Raw genomic sequence first — 13,019 nt, forward strand, 5'->3', positions numbered from 1 at the left:
GGATCCTTCCTCAACTTCCTTCTTGTGGAGGCTGCTTTCTACGTGCCATTCTCTTTTTATGATCCTCACAAAGATCATTTCGGGTCTTTTGCAAAAATGACTGGAAAATTGGGGCTTATGAGACGTTTTCCTTCCTTTCCTAACCCGGTTTTCCTCGCTTTCTCCACGTCCCCAGCCGAAGGCGGAACCGCGGTGCTGGAAGAGGCAGCCGAGCAGGGGCCAGCCTCCTTCTCCGGGAGAGCGGGTGTTGGCTCCCGCTGACCACATCCCTCAGCCAAAGGCCCGGGCCTACATCTGGCCCGGGCTCCAGGCCGCGTGATGCGGCCCAAAAAAGGTGCAGCAACGCACGTGGCCCCCCGCCGGCGCCCGGGCCTCGGCGTCCAGGCCTCGCGCGCCACCGCCCAATCGCCGCGGCCGCCTGGCGCTCGGACCGCGCCCGTGGGTCGTAGGGAGACTGGGGGCCGGGAGCCGCGCCGCCCGCCGCCATGCGGTTCCGGTTCGGGGTGGTGGTGTCGCCCGCAGTGGCCGGGGCCGGGCCAGAGCTGCTGGTCGTGGGGTCTCGGCCGGAGCTGGGGCGCTGGGAGCCGCGTGGAGCCGTGCGCCTGAGGCCGGCGGGCACGGCGGCGGGCCCGGGGGCGCTGGCGCTGCAGGAGCCGGGCCTGTGGCTCGGGGAGGTGGAGCTGGCGCCGGAGGCGGCGGCGCAGGACGGGGCGGAGCCGGGCCGCGTGGACACGTTCTGGTACAAGTTCCTGAAGCGCGAGCCGGGAGGAGAGCTCTCCTGGGAAGGTACTGGGAGCTGCGCCGGCCCCGAGCGCCGAGCGGGGCCCCGGCCCGCACCCAGGCCTCGGCCTCGGCCTCGGCCTGGGGCGGGCCCCACAGTCCCCGCTGCGGCGTCCCGGGCGCACTGTCCGGCTGGGCCGCCCGAACGCCCCGGGCGCCCCGGGCTGACGCTGCGCAGCTGTTGCCGCCAACAGCGCCTCCTGCTCCCGACTGGTTCCCTAGATTCAGGCTGTGTTCCCGACCTCCCGCCCCTCCGACCTCTTCGCCACACAGCCAGGACGCGCCCAGCGTCTCTCCCCCGCGCCCGCGGCGCGCTCGCGTTCCCCCGCCCTCCGCTCCCGCTGCGCGTCCCGGGCGGCCTGGCCCCGCCGCTCAAGGGTTCGCGCCTCAGCTCTGCCTTAGTTGTGTCTGTGCCCGTTTTCTTGTCCTGATTCACTAAAAAATGGCCCAACCGGTGAAGCTAAACTTTTCGCTAGTCCAAAAACTACATCGTGCTACTTAGTGTATTCCCCCCCCCCATCTTCGTAGAGAGTGAGTTAATGCAAAGACGTTGAGCATTTCTTTTTCTTTTTTTTTTAATTTTGGATTAAAAAAAAAATCCCAAATAAATGGCAGTTGAGATATGCTCCGATTTCTGGTCTGGGGACGTTTATTGTCCTTTTGTGTTGCCATATCAGAATAGAAAGGTACTCTCATCATCTATGCTCTTCTTTACAGGGTATTACTATTATTAGTAGTCTTATATCATTTTTTTCATAAAAAAGTAATGTCTGATAATCTTAATAAAAATTAAGATGGTTAACAACAAAGCTCTCCCCCTTTCCCAGTGCTCCTTTTCTATTTTTAGTGTTTCTGATATTCCTCCCAAAGTTCTGCATAATTTGCTTATATTATTTCTTTAAGGTATCAACTCGAACTTTTCTGTTTTTAGATTTCCTGAGTTATGTATAACATTTTAAATTCAAATATTGATAGCTGCTGATACCTATAAAATTAACCATCACATTTGCTATGAAATATGAGGAATTTAGCTCAAGTTTATTATCTCTCCTCCCTGCTGATTTTTATTTTAAATTATATATGGAGTTGACTGTTGACTTTCTATTATATAGAAAGTTCTGTATTGTACTTACGTTATATAGAAAGTTACTCCTATATAAAAGGATAAGAATAGCTCACCTGCACATTCCTTTCCTCCCTACTTGGGTTAATCATTATTTCTCCATTAAGTTCTATAAAATTCATACTCTGTTTTATAATTGTTACTACGCCTTCTTGTTTTAGACTGATAGGTTGGTTCTAAGAGTTATAAGTTAACAAAGAGCATTATGAGAAGCAGCAAAGCCAACGTTTAAGAGCAGTGATTATAGAGCCAGAATTCCTGGCTTCACCAGCCAGTGTGTGACCTTGGACAAGTCACTTAACCTTCCTGTGCTGTTGTTGAAAAGACTAATCTGGCTAATAAATCTGAAGAGCTTTGAGTAGGACATAATTAGTGTTAGTTATTACTATTTTTGCTATTATGGTTAGGAAATAATTACTTAGTACAGAGCCAAGTAGTGCAATTAGACTCATAAAAAAAAAGAAATATAATTCTGATATGAAACCTGTGTACCAGGAGGAAAAACTCTCTTCTCTTACATAATAAGTCATGTTCAAATTTATTTAAAATGACATTTTACTTTATATTTGGGTGGTGATGCTCTTCTACACCTTGTTTTAATATTTCTAGTTCCTTTTTTTGGTACAAGTTCATACTGTCTAGTTACTTTAAAAAAAAAACAAAACAGAAACAGCCCATTTATCCTCAGAATTACCTAGCTTAATTGCCCTATTTGATAAATCCAAATTCCTTACTTTTTGAAGGCATTCTTTTCCTTGAAGAACTGGGATATTCTAATTTGCACTGATATATAACTTTCTGAGCACAGCTATCTGGGACTTCTATTATTGTTGTTTTTCATTGAACTCCTATGTTAGTTGTATTGTTTTGGATTCCACATTTTTCGCTTTCTTAAATATCTTAATCATTTCATTGGATTGTATCCTCAAATAATTTTGAGGAAATAGTAAGAGAGAGTCCTTATAAGCCTTTCTTTTGCTTTCGCACTTGATTAATCATTTGGTAGACTATTTTAGTCTCAAAATAATTTTCCTTTTGAAGTCACTGCCTCAGGAGCTTCTAGCATCCACCATAGTTAATAATTCTGATGTCAAACCAATGGCATTTCTTTGTAGGCACTCAGTCTATTTTGTTTTTTTGTTTTTTTCCTCTTTTGAAGCTTTTAAACTTTCCCTTACACTACTTTATCAGGATATATCTGTCTTTTTTGTTATTGTTCATATCACTGACAATTGGTTGACTTTTTCAATTTCAGGAACTGTTTTTTTCAACTTATGGAAATTTTCTATTTCTTTATTTCCTCCTCTCTGTTTTTTCTGCTCTTTCCTCTGAGATGTCCTTAGCCATATGTTGTACCTTCTGCTTTTATGTGAGTATCTCTTAACTTTTCTCATGTATTTTCCATCTTTTGTTTGGACAGATTTCCCTAACTGGTGTTTCCAGATTACTGTTTGGTTTTTATTTTATTTTTTAATTTATTATAATTTTTTAAATTCTTTGGTAGGATTTTTTTCTTTTTTCTTTTTTCTTGAATTATAGTCAGTTTACAATGTTGTGTCAATTTCTGGTGTACAGCATGACATTTCTGTCATACAGATTCATACATATATTCCTTTTCACATTCTTTTTCATTATACATTACTACAAGATATTGAGTATAGTTCCCTGTGCTATACAGTATAAACTCATTGTTTATTTTATATATAGCAGTAAGTGTTTGCAACTATTTGATTTTTAATACTAGCCATTCTATCATTTATTTCTTACTAGATTTTTGTTTTTATTTTTGGCAATCATATTTTTAATCTCCCACATTTTTCTGTTATTCTCTGATTTCTTTTTCAGAGCTTATTTTTCTTCCTCTGTGGATTCTATTTATACCTGAATCTTTCTGAGGGCATTGAATAGAATTGATTAAAAGTTGTTTTTGCCTTGCATTAACTTTTTTTTCCCTTCTGTAGTCAAAATTTTTTTAAGCTAAAGGTGTTCCTCAAATATCTGGTAATCCCGCGGTGACCATTTGTTTTTATGAATAAAGAATCTGTTGATTTATATAGGCAGCTGTGCTGGTTTCCTGTTGAAGTTGCTTATGTTTATCCAAAATCTCCTCTAAATGGGTGGACACTCATGGCATACTGTGTAATTTGGCAGATTTTGTGGAGGGGAAAGTTTCCCTCCTTACAGTTTGTGGCCGGGGCTCCAGCAGGCTCCAGGTCTGTATCATTAGCGAAGTAAAACCAGACCAAACCAACAAGCACTTTACTGTGGGGAGAGGTTTTCAGTCTGTTTTATTCCTGAGTGGAGTTAGCTTTTTCTCTTACCCCCAGGTCTGTTGGTGGGTCCAAGGACATCTCAGGATCTGTTGCACTAGATCACGAGCCCCTACACCCATGCTAGGGCCCTTTCCAGGACATCCACTCCCTCCTGTGTTTAGAGCACGCTTATTTCATGTTGGGGACAGGGTGGGGTGGGAGGAGGCAGTGGGAAGCCTTTCCTTCTGCTCTTCTCCAGGTTGGTGTCTCTTCATTTGTTAAGTCTCTTCTTACATATTGCTTTTTCAAAAGTTTTTCCTAACTACCTTCTTATCTTTTCTCCCAGCTCCTGGTCCTCTCCTTATATCTCTTATTACAGTTTAAACTCAACATTAATTTATATTGGCTTGGACTCTGGTTGCAAGCGATTAAAAACAGTATGATCAGGCCTAAAAAAAGAACTATTATTAACTCGTGGAATCAAACTGAAGATGGGTGGGGTCCAGCCTCCTTCCTCACTTGCCCTCCAGCCTCTCCCCTCTCCTCACACTGTTGCTTTACTCAGGTACCAGCATCATTCTCTGAAGCTAATAGACTCTACCAAGCTAGATTCCCCAGGGGGCTGCAGGCTTACATACTTAGAATAAGAGAAGAAAAAGATAGCCTTCCCTGCCAGCTTGAGTTAGAAAAATCTGGGGGAAGGACTAGAATTCACCTTGCTGGAACCACTCTTGCCAAGGAAGTGGGAGTGCGATGAGCATTTCCAACAACAAACACTTCTTGAAGTAGAGAGGAAGAACGCTCTCCCCGCCCCAAGAAGTGTGTGCTGTTTCAGAAGCAGTTTGGAATGTAAGTTAACAGAAAATACAACAAACAGTTCCTTAAACAAAGAAGGGCTTTCTGCTGTGAAAAATTCACAGGTACGTGATAGTGGTGCTAGTCCACAGCGCACGGATGTTAGGTGAGGGGCCATTGCATTTTCTTGGCTTTTCCCTCAAGGCAACCGCTGCCGCTCTAATCATCACACCTGCATTCAGTGGAATAAGGGAGGAGAGGGAAACGTGGAAGCGTGAGCCACGGGTATCCCTTTGTATCTAGAAAGCAATAGCTTTGCCAGAACACTTCCCACCTCTCAACACACGTACGGGTACACCTTGTTGTACTGCACTTCACTTAGTTAAGCTTTTGCAGATATTAAATACAATATTTATTTGTTTATTTGTGTAGTATATACCTTCTTTCCAGACTGTGACCTCTATGAAGATAGGGACTATGTCTACTTTCTTCACCCTTTTATATTCTGTGATTGTAATTGGCACATGGTACCTGCTCAGTAAATATTGGTTGACTGACTGAAGCACAAAGAGAAAGATGGAAGTTTTTCTTAAGTATCTGTCATGTGCTAATTACTTCTTAGGTGCTTTCAAGTAGCCTATCCTTTGTCCTCAACAACAACACTGTGAGAAGGAAGATATTCATTTGCCTGCTGTGCAAATGAGGACATTGAGGCTTTCTGCAGATTGTAATCTGCAATCTGCTATTAATCTCATCCAGTGAAATTTTCTTTTCAGATATTGTATTTTTATCCTCTGAAAGTTCCATTCAGTACTCTTTTGCATATTTTCCGTTTGTTCTTATTTAGTTTATGTTTTTCTTTAAATTCTTGATCACATTGAACATGCAGCTAGAGTCTTTATCTTCTAGTTCCCTTATACCTGTTTTATATTTGGGTCTGATTTCTACTGACTAATTTTCCTATTGGTTATTAATAATACTTTTCTGCTTCTTTTCATGTCTCCCCAACCCCAACATAATCGAGCTTTATTTGTGGATTTTATTTTTACACATTTTGGACCATATTGCATGTATATTTAAAAATTTAACTGTGTTTGGAATGGTTTTGGATTTACAGGAAAGTTGCAAAGATTGTACAAAGTTCCCATATACTCCATACCCAGCCTTTTCTATTGTTTACACTTTATATTAGCATGATATACTTGTCAAAATTAATTAACCAATGCTGATACGTTATTATTAACTAGGGCCCATACTTCGTTCAGATTTAGTTTTGTTTTTTTTTTAACAACATACCTTTTCTCTGTCCACAACACCACGTTACATTTAGTCATCATGGCTGTGTTGGTTTCTCAGACGTTAGTTGTTTCTGAGATGACTGGTAGTTTTGAGGAACGCATCAAGTATTTTGTAGAATATTCCTCAACTGGGATTTTAATGGTGTTTTTCTCATGATTAACCTGGGATTATGGGCTTTTGAGAAGAACATCATAAAGGTCAATTGCCTTTCTTACCACATCATATCAAGGGTACATGCTATCAACATGATTTACCTCTGTTGATACTGACCTTGATCACCTGGCCGAGGTAGTGTTTCTCAGTCTTATCCCCTCTGAAGTTACTCTTTTCCCCTCCCTTTCAATACTGTATGCTTTGGAAAGAATTCATTGTGTACAGCCCACAGTTTAGAAGTGGTGAGCTATGCTCCCACCTCCTTAAGGGTGGGGTAAGTACATCAATTTTTTAAAATTCATCTGCATGGGAGATATCTTTTCTCCATTTTTTATTTATTCAATCACTTTTTTTATTTTGGTATGGATTCTTAGGCATTTATTTTATACTTTGTGTTATAATCCCAGTATTTATTTTTTTTATTGAAGTATAATTGACATTTAACATTATATTAGTTTCAGGTATATAACATAATGGCTCAATATTTGCATATATTGCAAAATGATCTCCATAATAAGTCCAGTTAACGTTTGTCACCATATGTAGTTAGAAACTTTATCTTGTAATGAGAACTTTTAAGATCTACTCTCAGTATAACTTTAAAATATACAATACAGTATTATTAACTATAGTCACTATGCTGTACATTACACCCCTATGACTTATCTGTTTTAAAACTGGAAGTTTGTACTTTTTGACTTCCTTCACCCATTTTGCCCACATTCCCATCCACCCTCCACCCCCACCTCTAGTATTTTATTTTTTTGCTCAATTTGGTCCAGCTTTGGCTACTGAGAACTCTCTCAGTGGTTCCAGCATCTCTTTGAGATGCCCCATCGTTATGTGTGTGGTTGGTTGGTTGGGTTTTTTTCTTTGTTTGTGGCACTTTTTTACTTTTTGGTACTGCAAGGTGCTCCAGTCTCTTTTTTTTCTTTTTGTATTTCCTGCCCTCACACCAAAATCAGCAATTTATCCAAAGAGCTCTGGTTTGTTTTAGTGTAGAATCATGTTAGAAACCAAGATCTGGGCACTGAGTATGCTCCTTGTTTCTGGGATATTGCCACCTGTAGGCCCTCTTGGCCGACAGAACAAAGATGTATATATGTGTATGTACACAGGGAACAGATACACTGCTTGTAATATAAAGTTCTGTGAATTATGGCAAATGCAGTCATACCCACTATTATAATATCATACAGAATAGTTTCAGGTCCCTAAAAATTCCCTTGTCTTTTGTCTATTCAATCCTTCCCCAGCTTCAAACTTCTGGTAGCCACTAATCTGTTTACCATCTCTATAGTTTTGCTTTTGCCAGAATGTTATATAATTTAAATTAAACATTGCTGAGGCTTTTCAGACGGACTCTTTTCACTTAGTAATATGTGTTTAGGATCTACCCATGTCTTTTTGTGACTTGTCAGATAATTTCTTTTTATTGCTTCATAGTATTCCATTATATGGATGCCTCATAGTTTATCCATTCTATTGAAGGACATCTTGGTTGCTTCCAGATTTGGTGATTATGAATGAATTTTCTATAAACACTGAATTTTCTATAAAAACTTTTATAAACTTATAAAAGTTATAAAACTTTTATAAGTTTCTATAAAAACTTTAGTTTTTATATAAACCTAAAGTCTTCAAATCAGTTGGGTAAATACCTAGGAGTGGGTTTGCTGGATCATATAATAAGACTATATTTAGCTTTATAATAAACTGCCAACCATCTTTCAAAGCGGCCATAGCATTTTTCATTCCCACCAGCAAGGAATGAGAGTTCTTATTGCTCCACATTCTCATCAAGTGCTTTCGTTCATTTTAAAAAAAAAATTTTAGCCATTCTAATAGGTATGTAGTGGTATCTCATTATTTTAATTAACAATGCTCTAATAGTAAATGTGGTTAAGCATCTTTTCACAAGCTTATTTACTACCTGTATAATTGGATGTTGGCTCAGATCTGGTCTCTCTTTTTTAGTTGGGTTGTTTGTTTTCTTATTGCTGGTTTTTAAGAGCTCTTTGTATATTTTGGATACATGTTCTTAAGAGATATGTGATTTGTAAAAATTTCCTCCCAGTCTGACTTGTCTTTTCATTCTTCTAACATTGTCTTTTATAATGTAAAACTTCTAATTTTAGTAGAGTTCAGTTTACCATTTCTTTCTTTCATTGATTGTGCTTGTGGTTTTCAGTCAAAAAATTCATCTTCAAATCTAAGGTCATCTAAATTTTCTCATGTGGAATCTTCTAAAAGTTTTATAGTTTTGCATTTACATGTAGGTCTGTAATCCATTTTGTGTTAAATTTTATGGATGGTGTAAAGTCTGTGTCTAGGTTTTTTTGTTGTTGTTTTTTATTTGTTTATTTTCTTTTTGCATATGGACATCCAATTTTTCCAGCACCATTTGTTAATGGTTTGAGTTACCTTAATTAAAAATAGGTCAACTAAAAAAATATTTGCATGAGTCTATTTCTGGGTTCCCTATTTGGTTCCACTGATCTATGTGTCTGTTCTTTCACCATTATCACACTGTGCTAATTACTGTAGCTTTATACTAATTTTGAAATAGTGTTATGTGAGTCCTCCAAATTTGTTCTTCAGTATTATGTTGGCTCTTTTTGGTCTTTTGCCTTTCATATACATTTTGGAATCAATTTTTTGATACCTACAAAATAGCTTGTTGTGATTTTTGTTTGGGATTGCATTGAATCTAGAGATCAAGTTCAGAAGAACTGACATCTTAATATTGAGTCTCTTAACATATAAGCATGGAAGGTACCTCCATTTAATTAGGTCTTTTTGACTTCTTTTATCAGTGTTTCGTTATTTCTCCATTTACAGATTGGGTGTTTTGTTAGATTTATACATAAATTTTTGGGGGGGAGTGTTGCTATTTTAAATGATGTGTATTAAAAACTTTTAAATTTTCAATTTCAATTGTTTATTGGTGGTGTATGGGAAAGAAATGGACTTTTATATCTATCGATTTTTGTTTGGATTCTGGACATTGTAGTTTTACATTGTTTTGAAGAAAGTTTGGCTTTTTGCTGACAGTTAAGTTACTTATGGATTAGTTGGTTTCTTTTGAGGTTTATCTTGAAGGTTTATAAGGACACATCTGCTATAGCTTTTACTGTAGGCTAGTTTAGTCCCACTACTAAGCAATGATCCTCAGATGCTCTCTGCTGAATGCTCCATTACTCTGTCTGCTGCAAACTCAAATGTTTCCCAGTTCTGTGTGAGCACTGCCAATTCTTTGGCTTACAGTTTTCAGAAATCGTTCTTTTCTTGCCATTTGTTCTTTGTATGGCTCTGTCAAATTCCAGTTTATGCATCTACAGATTGGCATGAAGCCAAAGAATATGAGACCTTTATGCAGATTTATGGACCTCTTTCTCTGCATGGCTTTCTCACCTCTGGAATTTGGCCCTACAAATTCTAGTTGCTTTGTTCTAAACCAAATCCAAACCCTAATTTGGAATTCTGTTTCCTCAGTCAGTGAGACAGTTGGGTTCTACTTGGGATTCTATCCCTGGGTAATGGTTCAGAAATTCTGTATAGGCAAAAATTCATGGCATTCATATTGTTCATCTTGTTTGTTTTCCTTCTCTCAGAGATTACAGTCCTGCACTGCCTTTTGTTCAACATCTAAAACAGCTGTTTCATATACTTTTCCATTTTTCCCTAGTTCTTGCTTTTACAGGCAGAAGTCTCTGACTGATTTTTAAGTTTGCAGGTAGACATTTTTACAGCACATTTTAAAAAATTTTCTGAAACAGCAATTCCTTATCTTGTCGTTTAATTTATGTCTAATTTTTTTATGTATATGTGTATATACTTAAATATATATGTGTGTATATATAGAGACACACACACACACAGTCTAACCTGTATCTTTCTTGTTAAAATTAGGATATTTTCTTTGGTACTATCTTCTTTCATGCTGAAGATCCCTAGCTCTCTAATTATAAAGTGGCATTAAATTTTGTTTCCACTCAATTACACTCTGAATTAGGCTTCATAGTCTTAGATTTTAGTGGCCATAAATTCAGCACTCTAATTATCACTATTTCTTACTCTGCTTTTATTCCTCTCTGCAAACTGTAATTTATCTTTATTTCATATTACCTTCTGTGTCACAACAGTGATTGTGTTAGAGTAGATTGACATATTAACATTTCTAATCCTTAAATAATCTATTATTATAATTTAAGAACATTAAACAAATCAACTTGCAACTTTATGTGTTTAAGATAAGGCATTAGTTTGCTAGGGCTGCTGTAACAGAGTACCATGGATTGGATGATTTAAACAACAGAAACTTATGGTCTCCTAATTCTGGAGGCTAAAAGTCCAAAATCAGTGTCAGCAGGATGTGTTTTTTCTGAGGTCTGTGAGGGAAGGATAGTTCTAGGCCTCTTTCCTTGTCTTGTAGACGGTTATCTTCTCCCTGTGTCTTCACATCTCCTTCTCTCTATGTGTCTCTCTGTCCAAACGTCCTCTTTTTATGAAGATACCAATCATACAGGAATGGAGTACACCCCAATGCCCTTATTGTAACTTTATTGCTACTGTAGAGATACTCTCTTCAAATAAGTTCACTCTGAAGAACTAAGGATTAATTAGGGCTTCAACATATGACTCTTAGGGGACACAACCAATAGTAAATCTTTTCTAATATTCACTTCATTTATCAAATTGTTCTTTACATTCTGAATGATTAAAGACGGCTATCATTTGTCACTAGGCGAGAGAGATGGCTCTTTGTCTTGGTACCAGAGTTGGTGCCACTGCTTCCATACCAGTAAGCTCATTAAAATGTTTTTTATTCCAAGATGATCATCAATTTGAGTTTCGTTATGCAGCAAATTTTCTCAGTTTTCTGCTCTAATGGTGGGATCACAGGCCAGATCCAGCTAGCTGAAGTCTGTAGAACAGTCCGTATACAACAGAGTGAGAACTTAACATTTTCAATTCTATGACCTTCGTGTTTTTAAATGTTAAATCATAATGTCACATTAACATAGAGCTTTATCCTGAATTTTAGCTAATAAACCATAGAGCATCAGAGGAATGGTAACTTTGAAATCATTTCCTTTCTCAGTTTAGTTGTAAAAGGCTCTATTTCTGTGAAAAATAACAGATCATCATTTGACCTGTTATTGCCAAAATTTCTGTATGTTTGTAAATTTTATTAACTATTTGTACCTTTGGGAAAAGTTAGTGTAACATTCACATTCATGTCTTTTGCCATAAATTACTAGTTTATTACCATCTTTATTGAGTACAGTCACTAAAAATTTGTTTGATGAGTGACAGTTGTTATCCAGAGCTGGAGTAATTTGGACTCCTGTACACAGGAAACTGTATATTTGGGAGTTATACTGTTATTTCCATGATCTTAGATTCAGAACTATTCTATATATCACCTATTGAATTCTGAGGTTGTGCAATTCTGAATGTTGTGTAAAAGACCTTGGTTTAAAGTATTTAACACTTACTAGTTCAGAATAATTATGAGGAAGAATTGAGTTAATATATATGAATATTCTTTGTAAATGGAAGTGATAAATATTTTGTACTAAAAACATTGACAAGATTTTGTCATTGGCTTATTGATGTGGTTTTTTTTGTGGTTTTTTTTTTTTTTTTGGTGGCATTTCACATTTTATTTACAACAAAGGAATATCCTGTAAAAATGTTTATTAAAGAAGTTCTTTACCCCTGAGTTGTGTATACTTTTTTGCACAGACTTCTGTCTTTACTTAATCTGTTTAGAAATTTGAATCTGAAACTCTCACTTGGTAACATTATCTTCTGATTGTGGTTGAAGAGGTTTTTTTATTTCTCAGAGAGAGGTACTTAGAATTCGTTAGTGGATCAATCTGATTAGATGTGAGCAGTGTAGAGAGACATAATCCAAATCAAACTTAAAAAAAAAGTAACTCTTCTAAGTAGTATGCTATTACAAAGGGAATAAGTGCCATGGAAATAAAAATGTACTATTATCATTAAACCTCGAATTTTAATATTATTTAAAACCTTATTTTGGTATTAGCCTTTGAGAAAGGATCTCTATTACTTTCTCTCCCTCAATTAGGAAAGAAAAAGCCCTAACAAATCAGAATTGGTATTTTATTCATTTATTCAACTTATTTAACAAACAAGTTTGAGGCTCAGTTATCCACCAGGAATTGTGTTAGGTGTTGGGAAACAAAGATGAAAAATTCACAGGTCTTGTGTTTAGGAGACACATTCTAGCTGAGGGGAAAAAAGGTTATAGTCAAGTGGGGACTGTAACAGCGATCTAAGACTCCACATGCAGTGTAGTGGAGGAAGCCCATCCTAGTGGGAATTCAGGAAGAGGGGAGGGGTTAGGAAAGTCTTTACAGAAGGGGTAGTAATTTGGACTAAGTATTTAAAGAAGAATCGGACCATCCCTCATTTATTTTTTCTGTAATTATGGAAATAAAAACAAAATTAAACATCTGCCTAATGTGCATCCAACTGGCTCTGACTTTATCCTCCATGAGTGAGAATCATGGTTTTACTAAAGTGAGAAGGAAAACACCCAAATCTGAGGGCTCAAAGGCATGTAAGCCTTTCAGCCTTTTGTG

General features: G+C 38.0%; 1 protein-coding gene across 3 annotated transcripts in view; it reads left to right on the top strand.

The window, feature by feature from the left end:
* Positions 1-249: 249 nt before the first annotated feature.
* The window catches only part of EPM2A (EPM2A glucan phosphatase, laforin), an 80,093-nt gene continuing 67,323 nt past the window's right edge, over positions 250-13,019 (top strand). The window contains exon 1 of one of the 3 annotated variants that reach the window (XM_074368220.1): positions 250-786. In XM_074368220.1, coding sequence (XP_074224321.1) covers positions 486-786 — 301 coding nt within the window. In that variant the 5' untranslated portion in view covers positions 250-485. The remainder of the gene's footprint in view (positions 787-13,019) is intronic. The other 2 variants (XM_074368218.1, XM_074368219.1) reach the window with 2 other exon arrangements.

Source organism: Camelus bactrianus, chromosome 8, assembly GCF_048773025.1.
Source record: "Camelus bactrianus isolate YW-2024 breed Bactrian camel chromosome 8, ASM4877302v1, whole genome shotgun sequence".
NCBI classification, from domain to species: Eukaryota; Metazoa; Chordata; class Mammalia; order Artiodactyla; family Camelidae; genus Camelus; species Camelus bactrianus.